Here is a 20,241-nt window from a genome sequence, read left to right as displayed (position 1 = left end):
GAGAAGAAGGCATGAATGTTAGAATAAGATCAGAAGAGAGACATCTGACTCAATGATGGGTGAAGGAATTGGCTTAGAGGGTGTAGGGAAGATGAGAACTCTGCCCAGATAAATTACAGTAATCTTGAAATCAGTAAGATATGGGGAAGTGAAGAGGAACTAGATACCAGGTATGATGGTTCAGCTTTCACCACTTAAATGGTATTTTGACTTCTAAACCTAATGGTGACCAAGTAAAAGCCAGTCTTAGCTACTTTGCTACTGATATGGCTAATACTACTTTAGTGAAGTTGATCATATCTGTTCACTTGGTCATAGAAATAAAGTGTGACTAACTCTTTAAATATACAAAGAGTTGACTATTCATTTCAGGTAATCAACATTTGTTTGGTTTCTTCCAGACATCCAAAAATTAAGTTGTGTGGTATTCAGCATGTCACAGGCTGAATCATACTAACTCCTTTAGAATCTGATACAAAAATCCATGCCTTAAGAATTGATATTAAAAATGAATCAAAATGTTCATTTGACAACACACATGCATCTGGATAACAGACATTAAGCAAGAGGAATACTTGTTGTTGAGGCTCCTGAAACAAAAATTCCCTGACAAAATTGCAGCATCGAGATTGTTGCACAAACATGACAAGTAAGAAAATTCAGGGCTCAAAATTCCTACAGGGTAATGAGCTTTCTTGTATTATAATTTGATCTGGCTGACTATTTGGTAATACTCTGTTGGCATATAGACTAAAGCCAAGATCCTGTGCATTTGTGAAGTCTCTGTATTTTGTAGGATGGTATTGTGGTTAATGGAAAAGACTGAGAGTTGGAGATCTGGGCTCTCAGCTCTGCTACAGACTTCCTAGTAGTCTATATGACCCTGGGAAGTCACTTAACCTCTCTAGTCTTGTCTATACTGCCAATCATCTGTTGCTGACAAAAGTGTTAGCTAAAGGGTGGCTTTGAACCTGATTTAATTACAGTGTAGTTGAGGACTAACTCCAGTTTCAGAGGCAGTTGTTTAAGAGCAGCATTTGACCTTGACTTCTGAAACTGCATAATACTGCATAACATAAATGCATCCGATGAAGTGAGCTGTAGCTCACGAAAGCTTATGCTCTAATAAATTTGTTAGTCTCTAAGGTGCCACAAGTACTCCTTTTCTTTTTGCATAACACTGTTCATCTTTGGCTATACTTAATGGTAAACAAAGTTCAGCGCTAAGCTGCATCTCTTGTAGATGTATTAGCAGCCACAGATTAATTACTTATTTCCTGCCATGATGGGGGAGAAGTGGGTATGTGTGTAGAGGTGGGTTTTGTTCTTTCACAAAAGTTTTTAGTAGTATCCACCTGAACTGTGAATTTCTTTGTGTGGATAGTATCAAAAGCCTAATATTAAAGTGTACTTTTTGGTGACCTAGATGTTCGAGAATAAATGTATTGCTTTTACCTCCTCAAAGTGTAGCTTTTTAAAATACCAGTTACTAGTTTCTTCTAAAAACATAGTGAGCTTTCATTGTTCAAATGAATAAGAATATGTTCTTTCAGGTGTTCTTCTCCCCCAGCTCCCTCAACTGCCTTGCTTTAATTATACCACTCAGTATTACATTTTCTGGAGCACTGCTACAAACCCATAAGCAAGATACTTTTCTTTTGTTTGTTGTTTATATTCATTTAGCAAGGGGATGTGCCAACTGTAATTTATGCAGTCTGGCAGACTCCCTTCCAAGATTGGTTTATCCAACCCATAATCTCCCCAAGGTTGATGTGGTTTATCCAACCCATAATCTCCCCAAGGTGGTGTTTCACACATTGCATTCAGTAAAACAGTAGGTATTGAGTTATAGCATGGGTGACAGCTTGAATAATAAACCCAACTTAAGAGGCTATAGAACTCTGGCTACAGGAAGCTTAATAACTGTATCCTATGACATGTCTACATTCATGACCTTGACAATTGAACTGAAATCTAGTCTTTGCTGACTATTAGCTTCCATTGCACACACCCTGTCTTATTGTAAGATGTAATGATATTAGAGAACTGGGGTGGGTTTTTTCCTTTAAAAAAAAAAGAAAAGTTTATGGGCTAGGGTGGGAGGTTATGTGTGTCTGCACAGGGTAGAGAGACTCAGAATTGCAATCGGCGTTACCTATCCATTTTATTTTACAGATTTCAGAATTATTACACTTTAGAGCATCTTAAATGGAAAACAAGACTTTTGAAAAGTTTGTTTTTTCCTTTTCCTTATGCCAAAGTAGTAGTCTTGATCTCTAAAATGTTTTACTTACTGCCTTAACTTTTTTTAAATTCAGCTACACTTATAGATTTTGTAACAAATCCAAGAAAATTCTGTAGAACTAACTTGTATTTGCTATAAGCTGCTTGATTTTGGAATAGCTTCCAGCAAACATGAGTACTCTTCTCACCCAAGTATTAGCCCACTTAATGTGTGTATAAAGTTACTCTGTAGTCACTGTCCTGTGAATACTCCATTGGCATGTGCTGCTGAGTCCACCACCTGCTGCAGAACTGTAATCCAGAATCTAAGCTTTCATTTTACTTACAAAAATATCTCCAGTCTGTATGCTTGCAAAGAAAATATTGAAATGCATACAGTGAGATAATGGTCTGCCTGAATCTGTAAAAGGCTGAAATGATAGCTCAGAGATGTGAACTGCTCCGGCCGTCTCAATGGGGTTTTAATTGTGAAACCTAGAAATGATTGGTTAAATATTGGCTGACTATTCTGCTGATTTCAAGCAGAAACATCTAAATAATGTGAACACACTGAAACTTTCTACAACAAGAGTAAAGCTTATCTGTGTGGGAGTCAGATCTGTCTCATGTGGGCTGGCCCAAGACTGGAATAAACTCCCCCAGGACTCTAAGTACCATCACAAACCTCACCACATCCCACTTTTAGTGGAAGGTACATTTCTTTGACCCTTGACTTCTCAAACATATAGTTGTGAGTGGATTTTTTTTTTTTAAACAATGCAAACAAAACACTCCACTGCGCACACTTCTCCCCTTAGGGAGAGGATAAGAGAACAAATACGTGACAGATGTTAGTCCTGTTGCTTAACGCACTATTGAAAGGTGCTCGGATACTATCATGATGAGCACAGTATTAGAACGTATATAGAACAGGATTCTTCTCTAACATGCCTCCTACACCTCCCCAGATGACTCTCCCCTGCATAACCATGAAAACCTCCAGTTACCTTCATAACTCTCTTCCAGTATAGTTGTAGCTTGCCAATACAAAAATCTGTATATGGACAGCATCAAATTGAATTTAAAAAAAGAAATTAACTGAAAATGAACTTACGGAACAATTACTTTAATAGCCTCTCTCTAATCTTAAATGAAGCTTTAACTGAACTTCTAGTCTGCTGTACTCAGGCCACACAATCTAGGGAATCTCCCACAAAACATAAGTTGCTTGTCATAGAGTACATGGGCTTTTGACTGTAGGGAGGGTGAAAGAAAATGGCATTTTTGTTGTCATAAGCATTCTGCCTATACTATGTAGATACTTTTTTAAAAAAAAAAATCTACTTAACTAAAACTGTATGAATGCGGTTGGATTTGTTTATTGTACATAAACAAAGAAGTAGATGGTATGGTATTTACTTGGCTTGTGTAAAGGAGCCCTGACAGAAAAGCAGATAAAAATGTCTGCCGTTTTCAGGGCAGATACAAATCTATTTTTAAAATTGTTTTTTTTTTTTTTACACATAGGTTTATTTTTAGAAATAAAGTGTTTTAAAATTTTGAAATGAAAACCTGTATTAAGGTCTAAAGCTATTGTAATCTATTAAAAACAGTTTAATGAAACATAATATACTACATTGAGTCCCCCCTCAAATTGTAATGAGTTAAGATGCTGCTTTTTTTTTTTAAATACAGAATCAAGGTGGAAAATGTCCAACTTTTGAGGTCAACTCAAGGTTTATAAGTGTCATTATGTAATTAATTACATTATATATAAAAAGAAAAGGAGTAGTTGTGGCACCTTAGAGACTAACATTTATTTGAGCATAAGCTTTTATGAGCTACAGCTCACTTCATCTAAGTGAGCTGTAGCTCACAAAAGCTGATGCTCAAATAAATGTGTTAGTCTCTAAGGTGCCACAACTACTCCTTTTCTTTTTGCGAATACAGACTAACACAGCGGCTACTCTGATACCTATTAGTATCTGACTTTTTTTTCCAGTCTTTACATTTTTCCAAGTGTAAATACCAGCATTCACTCCACTGTAAGTTTATTTTCAGTTCTTGTTGTGCAGAAAAGCTTTAGCCTTAATTACTTTTGGTTTCAGTGTAGATAGGTGCAGAAACCATACTTTTTTAATTAGGACTCTTAGACTTTAACATCAAAAGGACCACCATGATCATCTAGTCTGACCTCCTGCATGTTGCAGGCCACAAAACCTTGCCCACCACTGACTGGTTCATTCAAAGTTGAGAAACCAATTGGGATTTCAAAAAGCTGGAAAGCTGCATTTCCACCCCCCCCCCCATCCTCCCGAATCTAGGAATAAAACCAGGTTAGACGATGAAATTTATGGATATGGGGGGCCAGATTTTCAAAGGGTTTTTAGGTGCCTGAAGATGCATATGTGAACAAAATGGCATTGTCAGAGCTGTCTGTCTGCATCTTTAGGCAACTAAATACCTTTTTGCTTCTGGTCACGATGGGCTGGATTTTTTTCATCTGTCAGCTCACTGATTCTACAGTTAATACTTTGTTTAATAAGTCAGTTTTAAATACAAAACAGTCTTGATTTTTGATTTTTCCTAATGTATCAGCACATTTAAAGTAGTTTTAACTAATAAAAAATTTTTAAATGTTGTTTTTGTGCATCCTTAATTGAATTCCAATTTCCATCTAAATATAACTTACCACAAACTAGATTTTTTTTAAACTCAGAAGTAAGAAATGTTACTGCCAATTTTCAAATGAGAAATTCATATTTTAAGTTATGTTAAGATGTGCTTGTATTGCATCCTCCTGGTTAGTACAAAATCTAGTTTAAGAGTATATTTAGTTTCAAATACCCCATTTTAGTGGTTAAACCAACCACATAGAATGAACCTTTCTTTAGGAAAGTAACTAAAAAGTACAAATGCAAAACAAGATCCAACTTGATGACTTAATTTAAGGTTTTTTTGCTTGCTGACTTGATTAAAACTGGTGATTTCTAAATTTATCCACCATGGCCTTGGTAATAGTACAATAGCTGGCTAGTGAGAGAGAAACCCTGTGCATTTTAAGGGTACATCTGCACAAAAGCTGGAGGTGTAATTCTTGCTCAGGTGGATGTATGTACACCTACTCCGCTGAAGCCAGTGCACTAAAACTAGCAATGTAACTGTAGCTACAGGGCAGTGGCTAGGCCAGCCTGCTGCCTATGTAGCCATGGCTTCACTATGTGAATTTTATCCCACTACTTTGAGCCTGACTACCTAGGGTGGGAATTACGCCTCCCAGCTGCTTTGTGTAGAAGAACTCTTGTAGTGCAAGTCCTCATGTGAAAGGCATGTACTAACTCCCACTAAAGTAAATGGGATGTGCGTGCATGCACATCTGGGGGCAGACTTTTAACTCTCTTCCTATAATAAAACTTACCACTTCAGTCCTGAGACCAAGACTCCTTTGTGTGCCATCCCAAACAGTGGCTTCAGTGTCCCCTGCTAGCTTTTCAGAAGCAATTAACAAACCTGAACATTTCTCAGTGTTGTAGTGTAGTGACAAAGAATGATGGGCAGAAATGTTGGCATAAGGAAGTACACAGTGTTAAGCAAAAACTATCAGCTAACTTAATTCTGATTCAAACTGGCTATGGTTTATCTGGTGTAGGAGGGAAGGTAGATCTAATTTCTATTAATTATAAGAGCATGCTTAATTAAAAACGATATTTTTTTGATCCACTACCATGGCAAGATTGAGCTACTTAAACTACTTGATTTAAAATAAACATATAACTACTTTGAAAACTTGAGCTATTGCAACTCGTAACTCCAGATTTTAGTTTTTCTACTAACAATTAATAAACTAATGAAATATAAAACATCCAGTCTGACTAAAATGGGAAGAAGGAAAGAACTAGCAACATGTAAGTATATACACACAAAAACATTAATTATAGCCACACTTTACCATGGCAGAGTGGCGTATAATAGATCCACTATATAAAGGAGAGGCTCACTTGCTATACTGGTGTGGCCAACCAGTGGCTCTGGAGCCGCATGTGGCTCCTCAGAGGTTAATATGCGGCACCTTGCATAGGCGCTGACTCTGAGGCTGGAGATGCAGCTAACTTTCCAGTGTGCCAGGGGGGAGGGGGTGCTTGCTGCTCAACCCCCTGGTCTGCTCCAGGCTCTGCCCCCACTCCACCCCTTCCCCCAAGGCCCTTGCCCCTTCCCCCAAGTCTGTCATTTCCTTGCTCCTTCCCCTCCTCCACAGAGCCTCCTGCCATGCAAAAGGTGCTGACTGGCAGGGCTGCCAGAGGGCAGGAGGCTCTGGAAGGTGGGAGCTGATATGGGGCGGGGCAGCTGGTGATTTATTACTGTGGCTCTTTGGCAATGTACATTGGTAAGTTCTGGCTCCTTCTCAGGCTCAGGTTAGCCACCCGGTGCTATACAGCTTGTAGGGGGTGGGATAATGAAGTTTGTGATTAAATCAGAACTTCCATGGTAACACATAACTAAGACAGCATTTTAATGTGACTTCACATACCTTAATTCTGTAGTACTCTGGAAGTAATCTAGTTTGGGCTGTGCATAACTGCAATAGCATACCTCATAAAAAAGAGAAAATGTATAGTGGTAACTCATGGTGTCAAACAGGTAATGATTATATACTAAATAAAAGTTCAAAAACATCCTTGTTAAGGATAAATTGTCTTCAATAGTATATGCTTAGACACGAATGACAAATCTGTCTACCCTATGAACAAGCCAGTCTGCAAAAACAACTATAAAATTACAAAATATTCTATTACCTTTTAAGAAGTCAGACCCCTGACAAAACGTAAGGAAAGCACATGTCAGGATGTGAAGCTTAGTGTCTGATTTGTGGTATCTCATTGTAACCTCTCATCCTTCCTTGTGCGGTGGCTTTATGAAAAAGCATTATGCCAACTAACAGACATGCAGTTCCAAAATTGTGCTGCAGTGGCAAGCTTCTAGGAACTCTTCCCTCTCGTGTCCTGAGTATTTATTAATGGGCCAGATTTAACTGTTACCTTGATATTGTTTAGCTATTGGATGCTTTATATAGCATGGGAGCTAGACAAAGGTTTGTGGTTTTTGACAACACAATCTGGCCTCTTGTTAGTACAAACGCTCTCCGGAATGTAAGGATACTATGAGTGGTAACTGTATCTAGGTTGGCTGTAAACATTGAGCCTTTGTCTTCCGGCCTCAGTACACTTTTGGTGTGATGTAATTGCTCCGTATGTCAAGTGTTCTTGTTACTGAGCAATTTTTACAGTACACAGATTAGCTTATAAAAAGTTACACAAATTTAAGCATGCAGGCTTTACTTGTAACAAATTCCTGCTCTCATTTGTAGAGCAAGAAATTGCTCCCTTGCAGAACTACTATAAGACAACCAACCATTTTTTGTGAACAGTAACACTGCATTTGAACAGTATACAACCTCATCTCAGTTGAATTGTGTGGCAAAAGGCCCAAGGTAAAGTACCCTTCAACCACCTGAGAAATAACGGTAATTAATATTTTATAATAGTAGGTATCGATACAATGGTATTTCTTGAATTAAAGGGTTGCTTGCCTAAAATGCCAGAATTGGGCAATGAGTTAGTTATTTAGAGATGCACAGGTGAAGCTGTTGTCCCTATACCGCATTGATATTCTTTCTTATCTTCCTCTTCGCACCCCAACCCCACCCCTCATCCCTTTACCAAAAAAAAACCCCACCAGCCCTCTCAGATCAGCTGCTTGTAGGTAGGTTTAGTAATCTTGTAAATTTTACAAGCCCCGGTTCTGCAGAATAGTTCAGATGACCTCCCAAGCCATGGGTACAATAGAATTTTTTGCCATATCCTAAGTACCATGGCTGTTTCATTACAAATCTCAAGTGAGCTTCTTTATATTTACAGATTTGAATATTTGAAATGCTTGTTTATATTCCATATTCCAAAATGGGTGGTGACTCATATCTAGTATGACATAAATGATGTGTCAGAATAGTTATTTGCTCATCTATAGAATCTTATGATGCTATTTTCTTTTTTAAAAAGCTGTTACTCACTTAAAATTGTGAATATATCCATCAAGAGTCAACTTTAAATACAACTTGATTATGTGCCAAACTGGAATATACAGTAGGTGTGTGCATGCACAATTAGTTTAAAAACTGAAACATTAACTCACTAAGTTTTTTCTCATGCATTGACTGCATAGGAATGGTATTGAACTTGAAGATCCTTTTCCTTTTGCATGTTCAACTCCCATTAATATTATGCTTAGTATATGGTCACTAATCTGCTTTTTCCACACTTACTCAGTTTTGTTTTAAAATGTAACATACAGCTTGAGAATATAGAAGAGAAAATAAAAGTGCCTAATGACAAATGTATCGTGCCATACAAAAACAGGACTGAATATTGCCGATGTCTTAACATGCTTCCCAACATAGGGTGAGATTTGATTTACTTGCAGAAAATCCAGTTAGTTGAGTTAAGTGTTGGAGTGGGAAGGGAGGATGAGAGGTTGAAAAAAATCATCCAATGCAGGATACTGCATATCTTATCAGTCACTCAACCCAACTTACATATTAGGACCACCAGATCTACAAATCTAGTGTTTTCCTTGGAGGCTGTCCTGCTGTCATTTCTCCTCCCCAACACAGTGGTTATTGTAAATGGTGCAGAAAGTATTGCATGGAACCTCCAGACTGGGGTGAATTTTGCTCACAAAGCTGAACTCTGTTCTGGATATTTTAGTACTGCTGGGGGCACATGGTGATGTGAGAGAAGAGCCTTTAGAATTATAGGGAAAGAATATAAATAGAAAACTGTCAACAGATTCCAAATGCATAATTTGGAAGAATGGTCTGTGAGTAACATGTTTCCTCCCATCCCCCTTTGCATCCAAAGGCAGGTTGACACAACTCTGGGCAATTAACTAATCACTTATTTATGGAAGAGAATTAAATAGGGAGATTCATACTTAAGATTTGGATTGAATTACTTAATCAAATGCCCAGCTTCAGTGGAAGTTGACAGTGTCTCTTTGTCATGAGATCATTTGCCTGTTTGGAATAACATGTATCATCCCGGTCTCTCAAATAGCGTTTAGTGTTTCTAAAATCTTTCCTTCTCTTTACCAAGGCAAGAATACAACTAGGAAAGTTCAGTAAGTCCACAAATTCTTGATGGAGTTTACTTGAATTAAGATGACCACTAAATATAAATCTCTTGAGAAAAGGAAGAAAGTGAATAACCAAACCTGGCTGTTTTGGACAACTTATTTAATAAACACAAATCTACTTCTGGAGACTTGTTGGCCTGATTTCACCTTAGCTCATTCCCAAAAAAACCCCCAAACTCTGGGTGCCATGGACAGAGAATTATTTCTGTATCTTGGAAAACACTTTCGACTCTTTCTGGGAGCTAAAACTTGATAGATATTTCAAGGGCTCTGCTTTATTTACAGCACGCTTGAAAACAAAGTGAAAAATGAGAGATTTTTAACACTGCTCCTCACTATGTAACACAGTCTTTCTGTATGATATCCTTAAGCAATTCAAACATTTAGGGAAAAGTAGCTTCTCTGGAGTCTTGTAAAACTCAGTTTTATAAAACTGTCAGTTACTAGTAGAATTTTATTGCTGCTAATTTGTCTAAAGCAATCTTATCTACTGACACTTTTATAAACACTAAAGTCGGAATTTTTTTGTTGTGTGTTGTTGGGGATGCATTCTGTACTCCACTATCTTTATTGCCAAAACCTGCTGCACCTTGTCTAGCCGTATGACCTCTTGCAAAAATCAGCTTTTCTTCAATTAGAAGGATTATCTGTGAAGCGAGTCTAGTGCTAATAAGAGCCAATTCTACTATGCTTGTATTTCTCCATTTTAAAGTCTGGCGGTACATACTCTGCACTTCTGTTTTAAATGCATAGTGATTTGGCAAACGATCAAAATGCCTAACCCTAAGTAGGAAGATCTAGCAAAGTATTTATTTTTATCCATTATATTCACTTCCAAAGCTTGTTCAAAACCTTGTTTGTGGCTTTAATGACTGAATGATAACATTAGATCATAAGCTTTAGGGGCAGGAATCATGTCTTCTGTAAAAAAATTTCCAGCACCCTCTAGGGTACTGTAAAGCACAGAATAAATATCACAAGAAGGAAACTGTATAAGGACATAGTGCACACTTGAACACTACTCTTAATTTCATTAGTCACTAAAACAGCCAGTAATTTTGCAGTAGCAATGGGAGTTAACTTAGCTGCAGTTAATAAGCTGTGAAATAAACTTTCACTTAAGCATAGTGATAGTGTGGATACAGTGCACTCACAGCCTGGAAAAGAGATTTTGTGGTGGTTCCAATGGCTCTTCAGTGAATAAAAAAACCTTCATTTTTTGTTGTACAAAACTAGGATGGGGGGAGGAGATGAGTGTGGTGTTGATGGCAAATGTTGTTCCAGAGAGAGGTTGCAGATGACTGTCTGGATGTCTAAACTAGTGAAGTTCAGTGACTGACTGAGGAGGTGGAACATGGAACTTGGCCATCAATAGAGATCTTGGCCTGGAGACTTTCTTGGGCATAGTTTAGTTTTTAGATGTGCATAGCCATGTGGTCATGATCAAGTAAACGGGGATGGTTGGGCAAAAGTTTACTACTAACTTGCATAATTTGTCTCACTTTCTGGGAGAAGCCACTAATTTCCCCATATCTCAAAGACTTCTGAAGGATGGCAGAGGATTGAAGTGAGACCTTAATATTTCATTACTCTTACAAATGCAAATACACTTCAAAATATTCTAAATTTAAAATTAAACTACAGTTGTGTAAGTGAAGATAGTGTCTCAAAACATACTTTGTTCTTTGATTTTCATCTGTTTACTATGAGGTTCAGTTGTGGCCTTGTGTGTGTGTTTGTTTTTTTTTCTGAAATGCGTGGGAGATACGGAAGTGTACTGAAGGTGCATTTGCCTAAGCAGAGTATATGTCCACAGGGTTAGAGGCAGGTAGAATGCCGTGATATATGCTATATAGTGTATGGCATTTATACACCTCTTGGAGTTTCTTGCACCTGCCTTCTCTCCTCATTCCAACACTACATCTGCTGTAAGATGCTGTCTTGCTTTGGGCTTGGCAGACCCTGGTAATACCAGTCTATGGCTTTTTCTACACTGGACTTTCATCAGTAAAATGTTTTGTCATTCAGGGGTATGAAAAAAACACACACACACACCCCGAATGACAAAAGTTTTTTACTGACAAAAACCACCTGTGTGAACAGCACTTTGTTGGCAGGACAGCTCTCCTGTTGACAAACCTACCAGCACTCATTGGGGGGGGTGGAAGTTTTTTGTCGGTGGGAGAGCTCTCTCCCGCCGACAAACAGCAGTTACACTGCATGCTTTTTAGCAGCATGGCTGTAGCAGCACAGCCGTGTCACTAAAAGGTGTGTAGTGTAGACATGACCTTAATTGTGCCTCTGTTTTGTGGGGAGTACACAAAGCTGAAGAGGGTCCTCTTACTAACCCGTCTATGCTAGAACAGATGGCCTTTTGATCCTAACTACCAGGATTATTCAGTAACTCACAGTAGGCTTCTTCTGAAGATTCTGAGAATTTCCTAAAAAGCTGCAAAAACAATTTGTAAGAATATTGAATATTAAGTAAGTGGAGGATGGAGTGGTAAACTTGTCTTACAAAACTGCTATGCTACTTGAAAACTTTGAGTTAGCTTTGGCAGCTAAATAGCAAAAAAGACTTGCTTTATGATTGTGCAAAATTCTTTTTATTCTAACTAGCTTATAAATATTTGGTATTTTGCTATCAAACAAAACAAATTTAAAACCCTTTTTGGGTCATAATGCTACCTTGAAAGCAGCCTTGAAGTAGGAGGTTTTTGGGACCCTGCTTTCCAGGAGGCAGTGTTTAAACTCTGGAGGGTCTTTCACAAGCCCATGGTAGCAGAAGCCTAGATAAAATTGGTGCTTCTTAAAGTCCTGGTCTTGGAGGACATAATGGGGACATGTTACATGAATTACTTACTCATGTACTCCTAGAGCACACTGCCAAAGCAGTTAAGAGAAACTTGTTCCAGGGTTAAATGTTGGTGCCTCTTCTGTGTCAGGATTGTGAATAGGTACCAAACGCTTTCATGTTTTTGTTTCACTTACTTGAGTGAGTCTAAAACTTTGTCGACAAACAGGAAGTTGGGATGTAGATGTCTGACTCTTGTCCTTCAAAATATAGCCCTAGCTTGTAATATGTGATGACTCTGACTGTACTAGGTTTATTGACTTTCTGTGGTGTCCACTGCCCTCCAGACTTAAACTTCAGAAGTGAAGGAAAATTACTTTTAAACCTCAATCTTATGTAGGTCCCTGTTGGACTGAGAGAAAAATAGGCTGAAAATTTAAAATGGCAGGAAAAAGCTTGAATAACAAGTTGAGGTAGAGAGGTCAGGGAAAAGTTAATTTTTTTGTTAAAATAAATCTGAGGTAAAAGCATCAATGCTACTACATAATCTAACAATTTGTTAGTTTGACACTATATTGTATTACTTAATGATTGGAATGGATGTGTGTTAACTGTCATTTCTATTACAGGAGTCTTATCCTTCTTCATCACCAATATGGTTTGTGGAATCAGATGACCCAAACCTGACTTCAGTGTTGGAGCGATTAGAAGATATTAAGAAGAGCAATACTCTGGTGAGGAACTAATGTTTTTTTACTCTTTCATTAACTGCAGGTCAGATTGAATAAAAAGTAGTTTCATATCGCAAGGCTCCACTCCCACCCCAATACTCTTTGATGTTTGCATATACTTTCACATCAGAATGCAGGCAGCTCTTTTTAAAGTACCTGAATAGTAATTCCAAAAGGTTTGAGTTTTTTTGGATGACTTGAAACTATCTGAGAGAACATTTGTTAAATTGTCAATGGTGTAACTTGTGTATTCTGAAAATATTTAAATGATAAATAGATTTGTAATAAGAACTTAATCTATTAAAATCTCGAATGGGAAGCATTTGAATATTAGTCCATTGGTATTTCCATTATGCAGAAATTATAATTTCATTACTTTTGGGGGTAGTTTAATGTGTGGTTTTAGAGTAAATGTGCTCCAGAATTCAGCTGGAACTGGTTTTCATAGCTGTAAAATTTCTCAAACTTAAACCTGAACATTTTTCAGACTCTTTACTTTTAGTAGGAAAGATTTGAACAGATAACTAATTTGTCCTAGACTGTTTTGTAATGGAGGTGGTAATGAAATTGGGCACTGACATAATGGACTTGGAGGACTGTAATGTACAGATTGATTAAATTGAAAACTGCTGGAGTACAAGTTCTGTACTATTAAAGGCTGTTTAGTAGCATTCTTTCTAGCGTGAGAACCTTTTGGTGCAATTATTAGAATTGTATCAAATCAAAACATTGCTTATACTATGCAAGGAAGGAATGGCTTATTTTAATATAATTTGGAAGAATTATTAATTTTTTTGATACATACATGCTAAATGTGTTTTTTGTAATGCTGTGAACTCTCTCTACAATACAGTGAAGAAAAACCTGATGATATGCAATCAAAGTATATTTGTAAAAATCAGAACTTTATTTTTCAAGGTATTTAAGTTTCCTGTAAGCTAAAATATAACTGCCTAACAAACTGAAATTTTCTTGTATTTTAAGGAAGGTGACTGGGACTATCTCCAAGGCGGCTTTTGATTGCAACAATGTTTCTTTTTAAAAAAAAAAAAAAAAAGGGGGAGGGGAGAGCGGGGGGAATCATAGAACATCAGGGTTGGAAGGGACCTCAGGAGGTCATCTAGTCCAACCCCCTGCTCAAAGCAGGACCATTCCCCAACTAAATCATCCCAGCCAGGGCTTTGTCAAGCCTGACCTTGAAAACCTCTAAGGAAGGAGATTCCACCACTTCCCTAGGTAACCCATTCCAGGGCTTCACCACCCTCCTAGTGAAAAAACTTTTCCTAACATCCAACCTAAACCTCCCCCACTGCAACTTGAGACCCAGTGCTCCTTGTTCTGTCATCTGCTACCACAGAGGACAGTCTAAATCCATCCTCTTTGGAACCCCCTTTCAGGTACTTGAAAGCAACTCTCAAATCCCCCCTCATTCTTCAGGTTTCTTCAGGTATGTTGGCAACAAGAAGAAAGCCAAGGAAAGTGTGGGCCCCTTACTGAATGAGGGAGGCAAGCTAGTGACAGAGGATGTGGAAAAAGCTAATGTACTCAATGCTTTTTTTGCCTCTGTTTTCACTAACAAGGTCAGCTCCCAGACTGCTGTGCTGGGCAACACAAAATGGGGAAGAGATGGCCAGCCCTCTGTAGAGATAGAGGTGGTTAGGGACTATTTAGAAAAGCTGGACGTGCACAAGTCCATGGGGCCGGACGAATTGCATCCGAGAGTGCTGAAGGAATTGGCGGCTGTGATTGCAGAGCCCTTGGCCATTATCTTTGAAAACTCGTGGCGAACGGGGGAAGTCCCGGATGACTGGAAAAAGGCTAATGTAGTGCCCATCTTTAAAAAAGGGAAGAAGGAGGATCCTGGGAACTACAGGCCGGTCAGCCTCACCTCAGTCCCTGGAAAAATCATGGAGCAGGTCCTCAAAGAATCAATCCTGAAGCACTTAGAGGAGAGGAAAGTGATCAGGAACAGTCAGCATGGATTCACCAAGGGAAGGTCATGCCTGACTAATCTAATCGCCTTTTATGATGAGATTACTGGTTCTGTGGATGAAGGGAAAGCAGTGGATGTATTGTTTCTTGACTTTAGCAAAGCTTTTGACACGGTCTCCCACAGCATTCTTGTCAGCAAGTTAAGGAAGTATGGGCTGGATGAATGCACTATAAGGTGGGTAGAAAGCTGGCTAGATTGTCGGGCTCAACGGGTAGTGATCAATGGCTCCATGTCTAGTTGGCAGCCGGTGTCAAGTGGAGTGCCCCAGGGGTCGGTCCTGGGGCCCGTTTTGTTCAATATCTTCATAAATGATCTGGAGGATGGTGTGGATTGCACTCTCAGCAAATTTGCGGATGATACTAAACTGGGAGGAGTGGTAGATACGCTGGAGGGGAGGGATAGGATACAGAAGGACCTAGACAAATTGGAGGATTGGGCCAAAAGAAATCTAATGAGGTTCAATAAGGATAAATGCAGGGTCCTGCACTTAGGATGGAAGAATCCAATGCACCGCTACAGACTAGGGACCGAATGGCTCGGCAGCAGTTCTGCGGAAAAGGACCTAGGGGTGACAGTGGACGAGAAGCTGGATATGAGTCAGCAGTGTGCCCTTGTTGCCAAGAAGGCCAATGGCATTTTGGGTTGTATAAGTAGGGGCATAGCGAGCAGATCGAGGGACGTGATCGTTCCCCTCTATTCGACACTGGTGAGGCCTCATCTGGAGTACTGTGCCCAGTTTTGGGCCCCACACTACAGGAAGGATGTGGATAAATTGGAAAGAGTACAACGAAGGGCAACGAAAATGATTAGGGGTCTAGAGCACATGACTTATGAGGAGAGGCTGAGGGAGCTGGGATTGTTTAGTCTGCAGAAGAGAAGAATGAGGGGGGATTTGATAGCTGCTTTCAACTACCTGAAAGGGGGTTTCAAAGAGGATGGCTCTAGACTGTTCTCAATGGTAGCAGATGACAGAACGAGGAGTAATGGTCTCAAGTTGCAATGGGGGAGGTTTAGATTGGATATTAGGAAAAACTTTTTCACTAAGAGGGTGGTGAAACACTGGAATGCGTTACCTAGGGAGGTGGTAGAATCTCCTTCCTTAGAGGTTTTTAAGGTCAGGCTTGACAAAGCCCTAGCTGGGATGATTTAACTGGGACTTGGTCCTGCTTTGAGCAGGGGGTTGGACTAGATGACCTTCTGGGGTCCCTTCCAACCCTGATATTCTATGATTCTATGATTCTTCTCTTCTGCAGACTAAACAATCCCAGTTCCCTCAGCCTCTCCTCATAAGTCATGTGCTCCAGCCCCCTAATCATTTTTGTTGATGTCCGCTGGACTCATTCCAATTTTTCCACATCCTTCTTGTAGTGTGCGGCCCAAAACTGGACACAGTACTCCAGATGAGGCCTCACCAATGTCGAATAGAGGGGAACGATCACGTCCCTCAATCTGCTGATCCTAATTTTTTTGCAGGATATTAGTTGCCATATGGATTAATATTGATTATATATTCATTTTATGTGTATGTGTGTGTGTGTATGTGTATGTGTGTGTGTGTATATATATATATGTATGTATGTGTGTATGTATGTATGTGTGTATGTATGTATGTGTGTATATATGTATATGTATATGTGTGTATATATGTATATATATGTATGTATATATATATATATATATATATATATATATATATAAAATAAATAAATAAAATACATTCATTTGTGTGTGGGGGGGAGAATAGGGAAGTATTCATGTAATTTGCCTGAAGTATTCAGCATGTAGACTTGGTTCTTGACATGTGGCTTTTAATTACCTAGATGTAAAAATCCACAGTCTAAATTACATTTAGAAGACCATGCAGAAATAGCAAGGAAATTAACAACTGAAGGTGAAATTTACCATATGTCTTCCAATAATTAGATACAAAGGGTATGTCCACACAGGCATTTTGGAGCCTACAGGAACAAGCCTCCCAGCTCAGGTCGACAGACTTGTGTTAGTGAAGCTTGCACTAATGTACTAAAAATAGCCCAAGGAGGGGGATGGGCTTCAGAGGCTAAGGTCCAGCCCAAAGTGCTGTCTATTTGGCTGTATTTAGAGCGCTAGCATGAGTCCTGCTAACCAGAATCTGTCGATGCAGGCTGCAAGGTTCACTCCTGCAGGCTCCAAAATGCTGTGTGGACATACCTGAAGGTGCACCCCATTAAAGATGTAATGCACTCTGTTGGACCTTCTTATGGGAGGAAATATGGTAAACTTCACCTTCAGTTGTGGATTTCCTTGCTGCTTTTGATATAAGTGGAACATTCTTCTAACTGTAGTTCTTGGTGTAGTTTTTAATAATTTAGCTTTTTAATGCAACTTTTATCAGAAGGGGTTATAACGATGGTTATGTGTTCGTGTTCTGGCAGTGATCATCAGTAGACCATATGGCAAAACAAATGGTGTCCTGGGATACCTTGTACAATTGAAGAACTTTCCAAAACTTGCTTGGTTTGTTTAGTCTTTGTGAATTCATTGTTGTTGAGTGGTAACAAATTATTCAATAAGCATGGAATACCTTTGCTTTTGTTTTGTTTTGCTCCAGGCTGTCAAGTGATTAAAAAAATTAATTACGATTAATCGCACTGATAAGCAAGAATAGAATACTATTTATATAAATGTTTGGATGTTTTCCACATTTTCAAATATATTGATTTGAATTACAGCACAGAATACAAAGTGTACAGTGCTCATTTATATTTTTGCACTGTAAAAATAAAAAATAGTATTTTTCGATTCACTTAATACAAGTACTGTAGTGCAAAATCTTTATCATGGAAGTTGAATTTACAAATGTAGAATTATTTTTTGTTCCGTAACTGCACTCAAAACCAAAACTATCTAAAACTTTAGAGCCTACAAATCCACTCAGTCTTACTTCATTTTTCAGGCAATCGCTCAGACAAACAAGTTTGTATACATTTACGTGAGATAATGCATGGCATTGTTGTAGTTGGTGTTGCAAGATATTTATGTGCCAGATGTGCTAAAGATTCATATGTCCCTTCATGCTCCAACCACCATTCCAGAGGACATGCGTCCATGCTGATGATGGGTTCTGCTCAATAATGATCCAAAGCTGTGCAGACCAATGCATATTCACTTTCATCATTTGAGTCATTTGAGTCTTTTTTGGTGGTTCGGGTTCTGTAGTTTCTGCATGTTAAAGCATGGTCCACCCCTCATCCCTCTCAGATTTTGGAAGGCACTTCAGATTCAGAAGTTTTGGGTTGAGTACTGTAACTATCTTTAGAAATCTCACATTGATACCTTCTTTGCATTTTGTCAAATCTGCAGTGGAAGTGTTCTTAAAATGAACAACATGCTGGGTCATCACCCAAGACTGCTATAACATGAAATATATGGCAGAATGCGGGTAAAACACAGAACAGGAGATTTACAGTTCTCCCCCGAGAAGTTCAGTCACAAATTTAATTAATGTATTATTTTTTTAATGAGTGTTATCAGCATGGAAGCATGTCTTCTGGTATGGGGGCCAAAGCATGAAGGGGCATATGAATGTGTAACATATCTGGCATGTAAATACCTTACAGTGCTGGCTACAAAAGTGTCATGCGAATGTCTGTTCTCACTTTCAGTTGACATTGTAAATAAGAAGCGGGCAGCATTATCTCCCCTAAAACGTATACAAACCTGTTTGAGCGATTGCCTGAACAAGAAGTAGGACTGAGTGGACTTGTAGGCTCTAAAGTTTTACATTGTTTTGTTTTTTGAGTGCAGTTATGTAACAAAAAAAATCTACATTTGTAAGTTGTGCTTTCACGATAAAGAGATTGCACTTCAGTACTTGTATGAGGTAATTGAAATACAGTGCATATATTTGTAATAAAAATAATATAAAGTGAGTACTGTACACTTTTTGTATTCTGTGTTGATTGAAATCAATACATTTGAAAATGTACAAAAACATCCAAAATATTTAATAAATTTCAATTGGTATTGTCTAACAGTGTGATTAAAACTTCAATTAATCGTGATTAACTTTTTAATAGCTATTAATTTGAGTTAATCGCATGAGTTAACTGCATTTAATTGACAGCCCTGGTTTAGATAACTACATGAGAACTTGTGACAAGGCAGTAAACTTGTCCATGGTTTGTCATGCTGAATTGCATTGTATATATGCAGTGACTGTTTGTGTGTGCAAATACTAGTTGGTGCCCAAGGAAAGGTTGTGGCTGGAGGAATAAACACAGATTTTTGGTTATGCACTTCATCAGGAATGCTACCTTCATAGGAAAAGAGTTTATTTTGTTACAGTCCTACCTGGCAGTGACCTGTTCATCTAACCATTGTATTGTTTTGTAGGATATACTGCCTGTCCAGGGCCTCAGAGGGGCAGGTGAGTGGCTTAGTCAGACAGCCATGGATTCCAAGCAAGGCCCAGAAATAACTGGGACCTGTTAACCTCTGTGGAAACCAGCCTGGACCACACACAAGAAAGGAGCTAGCTGCCAGAGGCTGGGAGTGGCTTAAGAGTAACGTAGCCTTGCTGAGGGAAATCTGCAGGGACTCTAGACTTGGTAGGGAGGCAGTGCTAGTGTCAGGTGTGCCTTTTGCTGCTATCCCTGTGTAAATTTCCCCCAAATCTGGTCAAGTTGATGCCTCTGAAAAATTGCAGTTTGTACATGCACGGGAGAGGCTTGTTAGAGTTAGATCCCTAAATATTCACTCAGCACCAGGCATGCTCCAACCTGGGGTGAGCAGGATTCTTCTTGGAAGCCAGAGAGTACTTATCTGGACATAGGCACTGAGAGGAGGGAGACTATTGCTCCTGTGTTCTCAGTGCTCCTGCTACTGGTGCCTAATCAGAGAGGAGGAAGAAACCACATGTCTCAAATGCAGGGAGTGTGGCGGCGGAGGCATTCAGAGGAGGGGAAGGTGAGTGAATGGGTTAGCTGATGTATATGGCAGGGGACAGAAGGATACTGAACACTCTCCTCTGTGGCTCCTGGGTCCAGTTCTAGATTCTTCTTTCCTCTATCAGTACGTAGCTGTAAAACCCACTGACAGTATATCATCCCTTTCTAGTGGCTTGTCCACAAAGAGGAAAACAGCCAACTAGAGCTACTAGTTACATCATTAAATTGAGTGGTAGAGATCTGTGCTATGCATCTGAGAGGATCTGGACCCTGCTGATGAACCAAATTAGGCATCAATATGGTTCCACATGATAGCACTTGGTGGGGTTTTTTTTCCCATTTTTTTTCTTTAAAAAGTGGGAAGCTACTATTTATCCAACTATA

At 39.0% G+C, this 20,241-nt stretch overlaps 1 protein-coding gene across 3 annotated transcripts in view; it reads left to right on the top strand.

Moving 5' to 3' along the window:
* The window catches only part of UBE2Q2 (ubiquitin conjugating enzyme E2 Q2), a 74,625-nt gene that overhangs the window by 9,233 nt on the left and 45,151 nt on the right, over positions 1 to 20,241 (top strand). For all 3 annotated transcript variants that reach the window (XM_038419143.2, XM_043493863.1, XM_038419146.2), the window contains exon 2: positions 12,835 to 12,939. In XM_038419143.2, coding sequence (XP_038275071.1) covers positions 12,835 to 12,939 — 105 coding nt within the window. The remainder of the gene's footprint in view (positions 1 to 12,834; positions 12,940 to 20,241) is intronic.

This window comes from Dermochelys coriacea, chromosome 10 (genome assembly GCF_009764565.3).
Source record: "Dermochelys coriacea isolate rDerCor1 chromosome 10, rDerCor1.pri.v4, whole genome shotgun sequence".
Lineage (NCBI taxonomy): Eukaryota > Metazoa > Chordata > Testudines > Dermochelyidae > Dermochelys > Dermochelys coriacea.
This window is presented reverse-complemented; position numbering and strand designations above follow the sequence as displayed.